The sequence below is a fragment of the Macrobrachium nipponense genome, chromosome 2 (genome assembly GCF_015104395.2).
Source record: "Macrobrachium nipponense isolate FS-2020 chromosome 2, ASM1510439v2, whole genome shotgun sequence".
NCBI classification, from domain to species: Eukaryota; Metazoa; Arthropoda; class Malacostraca; order Decapoda; family Palaemonidae; genus Macrobrachium; species Macrobrachium nipponense.
In genome coordinates this window covers 149,337,203-149,353,794 of record NC_087201.1, presented here as the reverse complement: position 1 = coordinate 149,353,794, position 16,592 = coordinate 149,337,203, and the positions used below count along the sequence as shown (strand labels likewise).

The window sequence follows — 16,592 nt, the reverse complement described above, 5'->3', positions numbered from 1 at the left end:
GCGCAATGGACACTACCACGTTTATACTTTAATTGTTGATTTTGGAATGTGTGATGACGAACTAATAATTAAAAAATTGCCTAGTTTTCAAAAGGAGAAATGATGAAAAAAAAATTGCCAAAACATCCAAGCATTCATTAGACTAAAATGGAAGTCCTGTAACTAGATATTACAAAACAGAAATATTCCCATTAAACTTAGGAAAACTTAATTTTATTCGTATGTTGTGATCGAATAAACTCCCGAGACAGAAAAGTAAATAAGACGAAATCTTATTTCCTGTGACTTGTAGAGGCTCTACCGAGAGAATTGTACAAATCGGGGAAGGCTCTGCTCCGCATATTAACAGGCCGCGCGCCGCCGCTGCCTCTTCAGAATAAAGAGAAGCCCTCAAGAGATTAAAGGACCTGCACGAAATTCCTACCTTACATTTGAGAGAAAAGACCTGGGGTGAAAAGTGCTGAAGGAAAAGGTGAAGGAATATGAAAACAAAAGATGACAATGAATCATAAAGTGGAAACATCTTATCTCATATTCACCAACAGGCAAGGAAAGAAACGAACACGAAAAGGGAAAGAAGTTCCACTTCACCATTAAAATCCAGAAAAATTTCTTGCAGTTCTTCCGATGATACGCGAACTTTATTGGCGATTGAGACTGTGATTCCCAAACTGACAGTGTACAGTAAAAATAAACTAAAAAAAATGTGTGACATTTTGATATGCGTCCCACTTTTTGTTTTACTTCCTTCATCGTACTTTTTAAAAATATTCATTGACACTTCTAACTCTCACCAGTTAAAATTTATATTAGCCTGATATGGCAGATATCCACGTCAATGTTTCTTTCCCAGCAACCTTTTAAGAATTCCCACTGTCGCCGCCTCCTCTCTACTCAGATGTTTACATCATTAAGCAAAGTGACATTCCGTCAGACTCCCCTGCCCCCACTTCCCTTTGTTTGTCAATTAATTTTGAGGAAGTCGGCCTCCTGTCGACGGGTCGATTTGCACCTACATGCGCCACTCTCCTTGTCTTCTTATTGAATTTAAGGAAATGTCCTTGTGAGAGGCAGTAGTGAGAATATTTGAGGCCCAGCCCCCCAACTCCCACACCCCACCCCCACCCACAATATGATGCTCATCACGGTTTTTTCACGTTACGTCTGAGAGACTATTAGCGATGAATTTTCATCAAGGACTCAATCCAAAAATAAACCTTACTGTAGCAGACGATTTCGACGTGACCAAGGGATCAAAATACTAATACGTAAAATCGTCAATTCCCATCTTTTTCATATTTGCTCTCATAAGAATGCGATGCTCCTTTGCCATTCCAGACACCATCGCAACAGGAAGTATACGATCTAGAAATTGCACATATATCAACAAGCATAAACATAAATTTTTAAAACAGAGAACTCTCTCTCTCTCTCTCTCTCTCTCTTTCTCTCTCTCTCTTTCACGAGGGCGACTTATACTGCCAAGCTATTCCCAAGACTGCTATTTGGAGGACATTTCATGAAATTCAGTAGTTATGCATTTTACATAAGGACTGGGAAGTGTTGCACAAAAAAATACATCTAGTCTTTCATCCATGTTCATTTTAGTAAATGTTTTGTTTAGTTCCCCCATTTTTTAATGTGTCACTTTATGCTTGATTGTTCAGTATATTATTGACAAAGTATTTTTCGTTTATTGTAAGTTATAACACTTATTGTGATATTTTTATAGATAACGATACTTTACTACGAGGTAAATTCCTCTAAAAGAAAATAAAAATCTTAATCTTATTTTAATAGAATACAATAGATTGCATCAATTTTATTAATTGATTACACTCATAAGTAATTTGACCAGTCTCTCTCTCTCTCTCTCTCTCTCTCTCTCTCTCTCTCTCTTATTATTATTATTATTAAAGATCTCCGGCAGGTAGTTAGTGAAGGTTTACGCACTTCTGATATTGTCAACTATTATTTCACTTGACAAAGCTTGGCAATATTCCCAAGTGGCAGGAAGCAACGTCCGAACGAAAATTGCCAATATCCAGAACGTTAGCGGAGACAATGTCCGAATGAAAATTGCCAATTAGAGCCGTGTGCTGGAATCTGTGCTTGGCTAATAGTATCCTCCTGAAGTGTGAGATGGGCAAGTCATAAATAAAACAACAAATTGATCAATGCTGCAAAAAGCTTTTCTGTTTCCTTAATAAACCGGTTTTTTTTAACAGAGGGCAACTCGAGGGAAAGCCAAGACAACTTCCCATACTACATTCATCCTAAATGGAGGCTGAGGTCCTTTTCATAAGAATTATGGTAACAGAGTCTCTTGATGCGCTTACGCATAAATATTTCCCGTAGCACGTTGTGAGAAGACTGAAAACTTTTATGTTTTTTAACAGAACATTTTTCTACGCGATATTCGTCCTTGAAAAGTCAAATAGAGGATGAAACCCCTTTTTATAGAAAAAAATTCAGATATCAAAGTCTATTGATAGGCCTACGCAGAAACCTCTCCTGTAGCACGTTGTGAGGAGACTGAAAACTCTATTCTTTTACTTTCTGTATTATGAGATCGCTAGTTTGACCTACAGTACACAGTAAGGGTCGCCTCTTCTTTCCTTTCTCAGCAGACGCCAGGTAAGCTATCTAGCTTGTTAGTGAGTCGCCCTGCCTCAGAAACTCCATACTAGTGCCACCAGTCCGTTCTGAGTCAAGTCATGCATTTTTTTAGCAATTTACTAAAAACTCACAAGCTTGCTAGATCTGTCGAGAGCTTTTCTGGAATGCCAGTTTTTACCATTCAAAAGAAAATATAGCTCCCTTCTGGTTACAGAGGTCCCAGCATGATCTCCGAGCAGTATTTTGGTAAGGTTCCAGCCACTGCAGCTCTTCAGGGCTGCCCAGCCCCTTGTCCTAATTGCACTTTGGTCTCAGGACCGCAGTGGTGTCGCCTCTTCCATGAAGAATCTTATCTCCGAGAATTGGCTCTATTCTTGGAGGTTTAATTTAAGATTTTTTTTTCCTAACCAGTCGGTTTCCCATTTTCTTTAATAGGAAACAGGCTTTCTCTTACCCTCAGCGATTTGGTGGACATTTTAACGGCTTCTCTGGATGATTATCTCTGACATTCTTCCTCTTGCTGAAAATGTATACTTTGGATAGTTAAAGGGAAACCTTAGGAGCACGTTTAAAGAACCAGCTTCTACTCCCAAAGCTGAGGTATGAATCATCACAAAGAGCTTGCTTAGCGATCTAATCGTTTGCAAAGAAAATATGATGGAACCATGACCCACTTTCTTAATAAAAAAAGGTTACCTTCTCAAGTAAGAAGTTTTAATACATCAGGGTTTATACATACACACACACACACACACATACACACACACACAAATTATATATATATATATATATACTATATATATATATATATATATATATATATATATACATATATACATATATATATATATATATATATATATATATATATATATATATATATATATATACATATATCTATATATCTATTGCTAATAAAAGGAGCCCATAAAAAAACACCAAAATGTAGAGAGAAAAGTACTATATTTCAGAGACTGCAGCCTCTGAAATATAGTACTTTTCTCTCTACATTTGGTGTTTTTATGGGCTCCTTTTATTAGATGGAATTCTGTTGTTACAGAACACTTTTACCAGTCATATATATATATATATATATATATATATATATATATATATATAGATATATATATATATATATATATATATATATATATATGTATATATGTATGTATATGTATATATACGCAAATACCACTGGAAAATGATGTGGGATTCGGTTTTTTAATGAAGTCACGTGTGTGTTTGTTTTGAGAGAGAGAGAAAAGTATGGATGATGAACAATGAGAAAATGTATCAAATTTTTTTCTGTGTTAAGGTTACTTTGGTAGTTTTCTCATTTTTTTCTATTTAAATCAGACGACAGGAAAATATTGAAGATTCAAAATAAATAGAAACTAAGAGAAAAGTGCAAATGAAAGACGAAGTGTTAATTCTTTTTAAAACCTTTATAATTAGAATTGCATAAGAAAAAAGAAATTGGTTGCAGGAGGATTAATTCTTGTTTTCTTCCATTTTACAAGAAAAATTTTGAAATTCTTATTGGATCGTTCAATTGAATATAGACCAAAATAAAATCAATTCACACGAATTCAACCTTTAACATTGTTTGGCTGCTTAAAGCTTTTCAGAGACTTGTTAAAAGGAGAAAAGAAAAAAGACTGGCGCCATATCTTCAGTGATAACATAGCTTGTTACGCTCTATCTTGGTTTATGAAATTTCTTGGCAACTTTTACAGAAACTGTAACGAGATTTGTTGTTTTTTCAATGATTTTGACACAGCCAGAGAAATTTTACCTTGGAAACATTAAAAAAAATAGTGATAATCAAATAACCATTGCTCATCAGACGCCAATAACAACGAATAAGTATTTCGTTGCAGGAAAATCTTGCAAACATTTTAAGTAAGGCTCAAAGTCAGTTTAAGTTGGTCTTTAGATATTGCAGATACATGAAAATGTTAAGCTTTCTCTCCCTGATTGTCTAAAGTCAATCTTTTTATATCGCATAAATCTACATCCCTATAACATTTGAAGCTTCAACCTTATGTAAAAAGTTTCATGGATTATATATATATATATATATATATATATATATATATATATATATATATATATATATATATATATATGTTTGTGTGTGTGTATGCATATAAATAGATAGTAAGATAGCCAGATGAGCGTGTGCATGTGCGTGGCACATATTGTGCCAGAATACTCTTCATGTTCATTAAACTGACCATGTATGTCTACTCTAAGAGTACAAGTATATGAAGGAGGGACTTTTCATCTCATCTAGTCAGAACAATGACCAAAGTATTAGTGAAGGCCAGTACACCTTCTCTCTCTCTCTCTCTCTCTCTCTCTCTCTCTCTCTCTCTCTCTCTCTCTCTCTCTCTCATGCAAATTGTTGACGAACAAACACAGTTTTCATGTGAATAAACAAATTTAGTACGATATATTCTCAATTAGCCATGCAAACAAATATCAACAAAGCCTCGTTCCCCAGCGATGTTGACAACTATATAAGGTTTACGCATTTTCAGGCCGCGCGGAATGAAAATAAATTGCTAGTAGTTTTCTAAAAAGAAAAAACAAAGCCTGGAAAAATGAACACATCTCTCTCTACCTGTAACTACGGTTCTGCCTGAGAGCTATTCTCATAGAATCTGATTTGCGTGTTCGTTCATCATGAAGTTAAAGTTTAATATGGACGTTTTGCCTCCAACTCTCTTATCTTTACTCTAAACTGACTCTGTTTAAAGTCAATTGCGTGTTACTTTAATTCAAATCGAGTTTCTGTATTCCATCTTTGGCCGGAAGTCTAAAGACTTTTAACTTTGTTTGAATTTCAGGTCCGGTGGTAAGGGAATCCGACTTGTACGGCGTAAGATAAGTACAATTTGTAACTCACTATAGTCGATTTTTTTAAACCTGGCAAACTTGCACTTAACTTGCACTTAGCTGCTTGTCGTTGATTGGATGAATGTCGTGTGGTCCGAATCTCTCAGTTTTGTTTTCACAATGTTTCAGAACTGTGATTATACGGCCATAGATTGAGATAAGAGCCAAAATACGTAATGTTTTGTAAATACCAGTTATAATTAACTTAAGTATTAAGAAGATACATACCAAATTATTATTATAATAGTTAACATTTATGAAACAACACTCTCCGAAGCTGTAGACTTGAAGTATGTTTCAAACGCATGAACTTTAATGTTTAAATTTCTAGCTAGATTTTTAGCGCAATCGTGCCATTGGTGGTTTGGAAAAAAGCAAAACGTATTTATTGTACATTGCTGAAGGTTGCATAACGCCTAAGAACAAAATACTATCGTAGAAAATGTAAGTTTGCCGAAACATTTGGGGTGGAGGAGTTGAGAAAGGAACAGCCGGCGAGTTGTCGTCTGCACACACCACCATCATCAATCAGATTAGAATCGGCTATCCAGCAGTTGGCTCACTGTCGTCGATTTCACCTATTTCAGCCATGGCCACAAGAGATGATATGGGACAAAGCAGAGATGAAGGCACTTCAAACACCAGGCATATACATGCTGCTGGCAGTAGGCTTACCAGTCAGTGCCGTAATATAATAATGAATGTTTTTAATATTTCACTTCACAGGGCCATAGCAAGACAATGAAAGAAATCATTAAGGCGACAGCAACAGCAACTCAAGTTTCAGAGAGAACTATCTATCGCATCAAATCTGAGAAGATGAAATCTTCCGACGATATAATTCATTCACCCTTGCCCCGGAAAGGAAATCGACTGTTGTTAATCATCTTGATAGTTTCGACAGAGAATGTGTTAGGAGAGAGATCCTATCCATTCATGAAAGAGGAGACCTTCCTACATTAGCAAATTTGTTGGTAAAAGTTCGGGAACCTCCTACTAATTTTACTGGCTCGAGAAGTTCCCTCTACAAAATAGTCAGGAATCTTGGTTTTAGGTACAAGAAAGTCACAAGCAGAAGAAAGATACTCATGGAGAGACAGGACATCATTGTAACAAGGAACAAGTATCTTAGAGAACTGAAGAGAAATCGAGAGAGTCCAAACCCAAGACCGGAGGTATTCGTGGACGAGACTTGGGTGAACCAGAACCTCATCGTCGAAAAGTGCTGGACTAATGAAGATGGATCAGTAGGACCGAAAACGAAGTCTGGGAGAGGCTCCAGGTTTATAATAGTACATGCAGGAAGTGATGAGGGTTTTGTACCGGAAGCATTGCTTATGTTCAAATAAAAAAACGGATCGAAGGGTGATTTCCATGACTCGATGGAAAACGAAAGGTTCAAAATGTGGTTAGCAGAACAACTTCTTCCTAATATCAAGAAGGAGTCCCTTATCATCATCAATAATGCTCCTTATCACTCTAAAATAATCAACAAGGTCCCGACAAGTAGCAACTGAAAAGCCCAAATCATAGATGTTACAAAACTCGAACTTCTTCAGATCTGCCAGAGCCACAAGGAAATTCAAACGTACGAAATAGATGAAGTTGCTGCTCACTCTGGCCATAAAGTGCTTCGTCTACCTCCCTATCACTGCATTTTCAACCCTATCGAACTTATCTGGGCCCAAGTGAAGACAGACATAAAAAAACGTAATTCTAATAGCGACCAGTCTCTGAAAATTTTAGGCAAAATTTTCAAAAGAAGCAGTTGATCACGCGACGCCACAGCACTGGCAAAATGCTCTAGAACATGTCAGGAGAATCGAAGAAGTGTATCATGTCAAAGATTCAGCATTTGATAAGTTACTTGATGAGATTGTAATTGACTTGAATGATAGCACTACTGATGACAGTAGTGATGAAGATGCTCTGACACTGGACTAAACTCTAGCTCTATCTCATGTTGTTATTGATACGTTTGTTAACATGATATTGATGATTCTTTATTATCATCCATGACCCTGAATACTGTTATCGATACTTTTGTTTATATAATTCTTACGGCTTTAATTGATGTATTATTATTACTACTGTTATCAATACTTAGTTGTTGTTTACTTTGTTGTGACTCTTACTGTTGTTATCATTTTTAACATTATTATTGCCTTTTCTCTTCATTAATGCCATTATTGCATAATACAGCTACTGTATTATTAAAATGAACAGTTATGAAAATATACTTGAAATTTAAGTTCCTATAAACCTTTTGTTTCCCTGTACTATTGTAAATTGGTATAAGTTTATTGAGATGGAACAAAAGACAACAAAACAATTAACATTCTCAAATATAAGGGCTCTGCTTTTATTATTCATGAGGAGTCTTATGATTTAGATTTACAAAATGTAATATAATTAAGGCCTATCTAAAAATACGATGGATGCCAGATAAAGAAAAACCAACTGTAATAGGACATAATTGAAAATTTCTAGTTGAGGAACAGTCAATTTACTGTCATTTTGTATAGAGAGGCACACCAGCCAGGAAATGTTATGAATAAATTCATTGTATGTAATTTGCCTTTCTGCATATCCTAAAACATTAATAAAATTCCGTGAGCAGTGCTTTTAAAATGCAAAAAAGGAACATTATGATATATAAACATCTTTATTACTTTTTTAAGACAAGAACACCACAACCCGCATTTGAACTTCCCGCTGAAAGTACGTCAACTTTCTGTCAACCCCGAGGCTGTTCCTCCTACAACTCCTCCAGCTTACATTTCTACGATAGTATTTTGTTCTTAGGCGTTATACAACATCAGCAATGTACAATAAATGTTTTTTTTTTTTTTTTTTTTTTTTTTTTTTTTTTTTTTTTTTTTTTTTTTTTTTTTTTTTTTTTTTTTTTTTTTTTTTTTTTTTTTTTTTTTTTTTTTTTTTTTTTTTTTTTTTTTTTTTTAACAACCAATGGCATGATTGCACTAAAAATCTAGCTAGAAATTTAAACATTAAAGTTCATGCGTTTGAAACATATTTCAAGTCTACAGCTTCGGAGAGTGTTGTTTCATAACTGGTAACTATTATATAATAATTTAATATGTAACTTCTTAATACTTAAGTTCATTACAACTGGTATTTACATAACATTTCATAATTTGGCTCTTATCTCAATCTATGGCCGTATAATCACAATTCTGAAACAGTGTGAAAACAAAACAGGGATCCGGAAAACACGATATTCATCCAATCAGCGACAAGCAGCTAAGTGCAAGTTAAGTGCAAGTTTGCCAGGTTTTAAAAAATCGACTATAGTATCCTATTAATATCTTTCTTAGAATAAGATCATTAGTGCGCCGTTATATTGCTATTTTCCAAACTATGTAGGACAATTAGTGGAGAGAGATACCTGAAACACTTTTTATTTGATAGCGTAGCAGAATAGCCCAAAAAAACATTCGATACACTAGAAAGTGTGTCAGATAAAAGTATACGAATGGGTGTCACATGCATATTTATAAGGGAAAAATTCTGCAAACATCTATCCTTGATTACGGTTTTATCAAGGAATTTGGGAGGGAACTTTGCTTTTGATTATGCTTTAGGCAGCGCTGTTAACGATATGATTTGCTCACAACGGGTAAAAAGATTCCTGCCGCCCTAAGTTTAAATGAGCATAGTTATTAAATAGTTTTAATTAACCTGACACTGAGTAAGAACAACTTTTTTTTTTGGGGGGGAAGGTGATGTGCCGTCAGCGGACCTCACGTGTAGCTCTGTAGGCCTTACTTAAGGTTCTTTGCAGCTTTCGTACGAACACTAGCTATAACCCATTTCATTCCTTTTACTATACCGCCAGTCATATTCGATTTCCCATCTTACTCTTCTCATACTCCCAAAAACTGAAACTTGGCGCTGCCGTCTCCTCTACCCTTCCACCTACCTATCCGGCCCGCACCCAGGGCGGACAAATAGATTTGCAGGAGGAGGGCGAGGGCGGATGTCTGCCATACCCTTCCGTTCCCCTACCTACCCCTCCCAACCCAGGCGGACAAACTGGTTTGCAGGGGGTGAGTGGCTTTGTCACATCTCCCCTACCGTCACCCGGGGGAGGCAACAAACAACATCAAATTGAATTTTATTGCCACAGATTATTTACAGCTGAATGACCTCATAGGTTTCAGCGTTTGGCTTTAGGCCTAGATTTATATTTCATTTCCAACATTCATTTTTCATTACGTATGAAAGTCTACACTTGCGACCACGCTGCAAGATGCTATCAGTCGAACAGAGGTTCTAAGACAGAACTAACAGGCGATTTTCGCTGGGACATCTGTCCTCCAGCGTTCGGGAAATTGGCAATTTTCGTTCCGAAACATCGTCTCATACGGAGGAAATATTTTTGTTCTAACAAGGTAAATTTAAACTTGCTAGCTGGTGGAGATCTGTTTGTCACTAATAACGGAGAGAGAGTAATTTTAAATATCAGATTGATATCTCATATTTAATTGTCAAATTAACGTAATTTATTGATTGTTTATTTTCTTAGATCAGCCTTGTAACTTAGTTTTAAGTGTTCTCTTATATTTAGTTCAGCAGCTGTATTTTTTTTACGTTAACGTAACGTTCAGTGTTTTTGCTCAGTGATTCCTCCTCTTGTTGTGAATTACCTAACTATCGTGTTAACGATTGTTTTTATTTTGTTTTCGAGTTGGAATGGAACTGTAGTGCTGTGAGTGGAGGCCGGCCAAAAGTAGTTTGGGCCTGTATAAGCTTCTGGACGTACGCTCTTTTGTTGGCAGCCTTCTGGAGATTTGCCTTACGCCTTTTTGGAGGAATACTCCGACGGACCTCCCTTGGAAGTGGTTTTGCGTAGATGTGCTGAGCCATATACGGCGTACGTACATCGTTGGAGTTTGATCACAGCTGTGATTTCGCAGGTGTTAGTCACTTGTACTCCTGTTTCCCGCCTGAGGATTTGGCGGAAGACGTGGTCGTCGCTGTCCCGCCACGTAGGACGCGTTACGCCAACCACTGTCCTGTCCGTCTTCAGCTGCTAGTCCAGGAGAGCTAGGGAGGCAATTGCCAGGTAAGAGGTGATTATCCTGTGTTGTCCCTCGGGATTGAACTCGACCCCTGTGTCTACCTGGTCAATTTGCGAGCTCCCCCGTATAGCTGTTGAGAGGTTGAAGCGACCTCCAGGAACTCCTGTGCGTGTCTCTGTAACATAGGATTTACGCACCATCTTAAGGGTTAATTGTAGCTGATTATATTTATATATATATATATATATATATATATATATATATATATATATATATATATATATATATAATGTTGTGTTGAGTTAGGGGTATTTGGTATTCATTGCCCCTCTGAATTAATTTGAATTAGTTTTAAGTTTAGTACCAACACGGTTAAGTAGGAGGTTTAAGGTTTTTCCTGTCTTTATTTTCTCTAGTCTTCTTTCATTCTTATAGTTATAGGTTAGTGGTTTTTCATTATTGGGCCCGTATTATTATTATTTGAGCCTTTGGCATATTATGTCCTTTCCTTGCTTTGTTAGGGTCAGTTTTTAAGTATTAGGTATCCTTGTGAGACTGTTATTGGTTATTGTTATTGCTCATATTCATTAAGTTTAATCACAAGGCTGATTTAGTGTTAAGTGTACTTTATTATTAAATATTGTTAATTTTATTCTGGTTTTTGTGTCCACATTCCTCTTACCCTGTGTACTTTTCTACTGCCTACGATCCCTGTGATTATTTAAGTATAAAGAACCTGTATTACGGCCAAAGGGGTCGTAACATAATTAAAAAATAATTGTTCTTTTGTTTTAATGATTTTAGTTGGTTTCTTACGGTGTAAGAATTCTTGATTACTTGAAGAGTTTCATTATTATTTTATGTTTCACTTGATTTGAACTATTGAAGAAAAGATGGCTGAAAGCAGTTTGTATGAGGTTATTGTAATGTTCATTGGCTATATTAATTCATATCTTAAACTGTTACCGTAAACGCCTACGTATGCATTGGACAAGTCCTCAAAAGCATCCTAATCAATACTTTTAACAGATAAGTCCCTTTGTTAACTTCCTTTACTTATTTGAACTGTTGACGTTTTTGTAGCCAATACAAAGGTATCATATAGCCTATAATAAAGTTTTTTTTTTTTTTTTTTTTTTTTTTTTGTTTTTTTTTTTTTTTTTTTTTTTTTTTTTATTGAAGTAGAGTGTCCAATGTAATCAACTGCACCGTCATGATCATATGAACTTGCATATAGGAGAAGCCCAACCACTCATGTATTCTTGTTACATCATGACTATGTTGTCCTTCTGTTGGTCACAAGCCCAAACTGGAGGTCACTGAAACCGCCCTATTACAGGTATCAAGATTAGTAAGCTCTAGAAGTTTGGAGTATATGATTGATACTATGAGGGGCCTATAGTTTTTATTCCAGGGATGGGTCAGTGTTAGGCTTTTTGACCGATGGAATAGGAATTCATTTTGTAAAGGAATCGGCCACTGTTGCGAATTGGATACTTTTCGTAAGCGACGTAGTATGGCAATTTGAACATTTCCTTCAAAAGTTCCGAATTGCCCATCCGCATTGCCTCTCACTGATATGCTTCTTTGGCATTACCTTAGATAGTAGGAAATTAGGATCCGTTGTATATTTTAGTGCTGCTTAACTTTCACTGAAGAATTAGTTGTGAAAGCATTTTATCAAGACTCATTTTTATTAGATGTTGCCCGAGAGATTTATCAAAGAATCTACTGATACATCACTATAGGTATATTATATATATATAATAGTATAATATTATATATAATATTAAAAATATGATATATATAATATTAATATATAATATATATATATATATATATATATAGATATATATATATATATATATTTTTTTTTCTTCTTCTTTTTTCTTTTTCCGAATAAAATTTTAAAAACTTTCATTCTTCAGCATGTGTTGTTTAGATAACGTTTGATGGGCATTGGTATCCAGGGCTACCGCCATAATTTGCGATAACCTTTATAAGCGAGTTATTAGGATTCGTGGGATGATTTATGAAATGAGCCTAGTTCGACAGTTAATCCAAAAGCAGGATGCAATGCAATCGCATTTCAATCTCTGAAGGCTTTGAATTAAACGTGACAATTTTTTCTGCCTCAGTCTGCTGATGTTTTGCATCAAGCAACTGCTAACAAACAACGATCCTCCCGTGAATATTAGTACAAATCACAAAGGAATAAGGAAAATGTAAGAGACGACTGGGAGTAAAAAGACTCAAGAATTCCAAATATTATGATAGATTGCTAATTATATACTTAATAATATAACTATAAGCCGACGCATGTGAATGTGAATAATATAGGAATAAACCTACTTATTATGCGGAATAAAAATACTTCAAGTAACCTGAATAATGCATGGCATTAATGCATATTTCATTAAACCACGCCTCCTTCCAAGTGCTGTACATTTAATCCGTGACTGTCTATTCATTACAAAACCGAAAAATGTAAATACGTGCCAGGTTCTTACCAACAACTGTGTTTCCTCTTGCCCCCCTACCCATATTTGCAAGTTTGGTGTATTATTCAGAAACTGTTTCTCAAGAACGTCAACACTTTCAATTAAAACTCAGACTACGAAATAAACAAACTAGGCGTTCTTTAAAATAAAACATAAACAAGAGTCAGCGGAGTTATTGTTGTGTTCTGGGAATATTTCAAAGAATGTATTTATTTCCTCCCTCCAGTAAATTCGTACAAACCACGAAATGTGATAAATCCTGAATTGTTGTGCCGTGTATTTACACATGCATATAAAGTGTACAAACACATACACAAACACACCCACACATACATACATACATACATACATACACACAATTATTTATATATATATATATATATATATATATATATATATATATATAATATATATATATATATATATATATAATTTTTTCATTGTTAGATCATGTTTGATTGAATAACAAAAGTTGACGTTATTTAATTCAGACTGTCCTCTGCCATAATTTGATCTACACATAAGCAAATGAGGTTATTTAAGCTATGAAATAGTATATGAATATCTAAAGTGTGATATTTTTGTATAACGTCACATGCATCTATTCTGATTATCACTGCTCTTATCTTCGCTATTGTTGTTATGTCGTTGTTATCGCTCAAACAACAACAAAACTGAATGCATTGTGTTCTGTTTTTGATAAGGCAGTCAAAATGTTTGATATAAAATACCCAAACATCTATTAATAACACGATTCCAAGCATCGTTGGACTGTAAAATAGCTTCCCTTTGGATGTAGAGTGCAATTAGAACCTCAAAAGTTCCAGCGGAGATGCAGGGCATTACTGCCCTATAACAAATTACCTTCCATCTTAATAATTCATTCATATTTTTATCCATCTATTTACTAATTAATTTATTTGTCATTTTTCTTTTTCTAATAATGATATCTTCTTTCCGAACTTCCTGTAAATGATATTCTGTAACTTCATTCAAATGAACACGAATTCTTTGGAAGGTTGAATTCCAAGTCAATGGTACCTGCAGACTTGTTTCATATGAATTGGGGTACATCTTTTGGATAATATAATAATAATAATAATAATAATAATAATAATAATAATAATAATAATAATAATAATAATAATAATAATAATAATAATAATAATAATAATAATAATTGTCTTAATTAGGATATTTGTCAAAAATATAAGCAAAATATATAATAAAACATTTTTGATCAATATCCTATCGAAGACAAATATGAATATTGTAATTTTACTCAACAACCTAGCTGAGTCAGAAAAACGAATAATAATAATAATATTATTATCATTAATAATAATAATAATGAAAAATGAAATAATAATAATAATAATATACTTTATTAAAAGTAATGACTACTTCAGCAGCGTTACACTTGTAGAGATTCTTCTTTATTTTGGGAATAGCGGCTTTTTCGGTGCTACTTAAACACGCTAGTAGAGCGCCTATAGAGGTCATGGTAAAATACAGGGTCAAAATAGGTGTATATATTTGAATTTTACAGATAAACTATGATACCATAGTCATCAAAGTCATTAACGGTTTTCTCTCTCTTTCTCTCTCTCTCTCTCTCTCTCTCTCTCTCTCTCTCTCTCTCTCTCTCTTTCTTAAAGCGAGCTTTCGTCTGGAGCTGCCAGACATCCTCGGGCTGGGAAGCTGAGGGTGGACTGATCTTGGTGCGGTGTCCGTCCTCGTTATATCTGTGGTAGACAGCAGGGGGTCTGCCCCATGCTTGTCTCCTATTGGCTGGTGGCGGTGAGTCTTGTTTTCATTGGTTGCCTGAGCCAGGTCTCAAGCCTCTTTCTTCGAGCCGATGGTTGCGTTGCAGCATATCCTGCAGCCGCCTGGACCTCCTAAGCGGCGCTGTAACATTGATGGGCGTTGCGCTACGCTGTGGGACGTCACGGCTACTTTGATTTCCATCGGCTGCAGCAGTACCTCGTTCGGGGGCGTTGTCATCCATAGAGTTGTCATGATCGGTGGTGTCATTGTTGGTGGCAGGTCTTCTCATACTCGTAGGGAGGAGAAATTCTTCCTGCGTCGTATTCAGTGTGGGTTTTATATATATATATATATATATATATATATAATATATATATATCTATATATATATATAAAACCCACACTGAATACGACGCAGGAAGAATTTCTCCTCCCTACGAGTATATATATATATATATATATATATATATATATATATATATATATATATATATATATATATATATATATATATATAGCTATAGGTTGTGATGGTGCCCGGATTTGTGCCATTTCTTCAGGGAGGGGCGTAATTTTGTGGGGCATGCAAACTACATCTGGGTGAGTTTCCAGGGCAAGGGCTGATTGGCAAATTTGAGGGGCTCAAGATCGTGTTCGTGGGTTGGTAACGAAATTTGGTAGGATCGTGGTGTCCTAGCTAGGGACACTGATGAATTGGGTGTCCAGGCATATCTGGTTTCAGTTCCAAGGACTAAACGCAGCTTGTTGTCAGCCATAGCCTCGATTTACGACCCCCTTGGCATATTGGCACCAGTTTTAATTGAGGGACGGATAATTGTGCAGGACTTGTGTAGACTGAAGATAGGCTGGGACAGGGGATTGGACTCCAACACCACTGACCGCATTAGGGTGTGGGTGAACAAGTTGAATCAGACCAGAGGGATAAGTGTGCCAAGATGCTTAAAGGTTATTAGGTGGGAGTCAGGTACCCTAATACAGCTGCATCTGTTCTCGGATGCAAGCATCATGGCTTTAGGAGTAGTGGCATACTTGTGGGTCACAGATCGGTGGGGAAATGTATCATGTAGATTCATTATGGGAAAGGCAAGGGTAGCGCCCTTGAAGGACGTTTCAGTACCCCGCCTAGAGCTTAGTGCAGCTGTACTAGCCGTAAGACTTGGAACCACAATTCTGGCCATGATAGATTTCAAGGTGGACGAGGTCTATTATTGGACAGATTCAACAACGGTCTTGCGTTATATTCGGAATGATCAAGCTCGGTACCAAACATTCATAGCGAACCGAGTCTCTATGATAAGGGAAGGAAGTGATCAGAATGAGTGGAGGTACGTTAACTCTGAATGGATCCCGGCAGACGATGCATCACGCTCCAAGCAGTCTGAAAGGTGGAGAACAGGGCCGGGTTTTTTGCTGAAGGAGGAGTGTTTTTGGCCAGCAGAGCCAGCCCACATGTCCAACAGTGTGGAAGGACTAGAAGTTAGGCGTGAGATAGGTCCCAAAAGTCTGCCAAACAATTAGCCTCAGGGTTGGGTTGGATTGTAGGCAGACAGGGTGGCATAAAATCATCCACCACTACTCAAAGTGGATCCGGCTACTCAGAGCCGTAGGTTGGGTCATATTGTTTACCAGGTATTTAATATGCAAACATAGGCAGCAGCTTAGCGAACTAAACATGCATTTGTCCACACAAGTTATGAGCTTGGCAGAGACTGTGGTTGTGCAGGTAGCACAGCGAATGACT

The 16,592-nt window shown here is 36.1% G+C and overlaps 1 protein-coding gene across 1 annotated transcript; it reads left to right on the top strand.

Moving 5' to 3' along the window:
* The first annotated feature begins 15,856 nt into the window (after positions 1 to 15,856).
* On the top strand, positions 15,857 to 16,369 carry LOC135221341 (uncharacterized). Its single transcript, XM_064259143.1, has one exon. It carries the CDS (start codon positions 15,857 to 15,859, stop codon positions 16,367 to 16,369), a length of 513 nt encoding a protein of 170 aa, XP_064115213.1.
* Positions 16,370 to 16,592: the final 223 nt, after the last annotated feature.

Bases quoted from the DNA above. Each gene is read 5' to 3' on its own strand.
- LOC135221341 (XM_064259143.1), top strand. From the start codon at position 15,857: ATGGCTTTAGGAGTAGTGGCATACTTGTGGGTCACAGATCGGTGGGGA.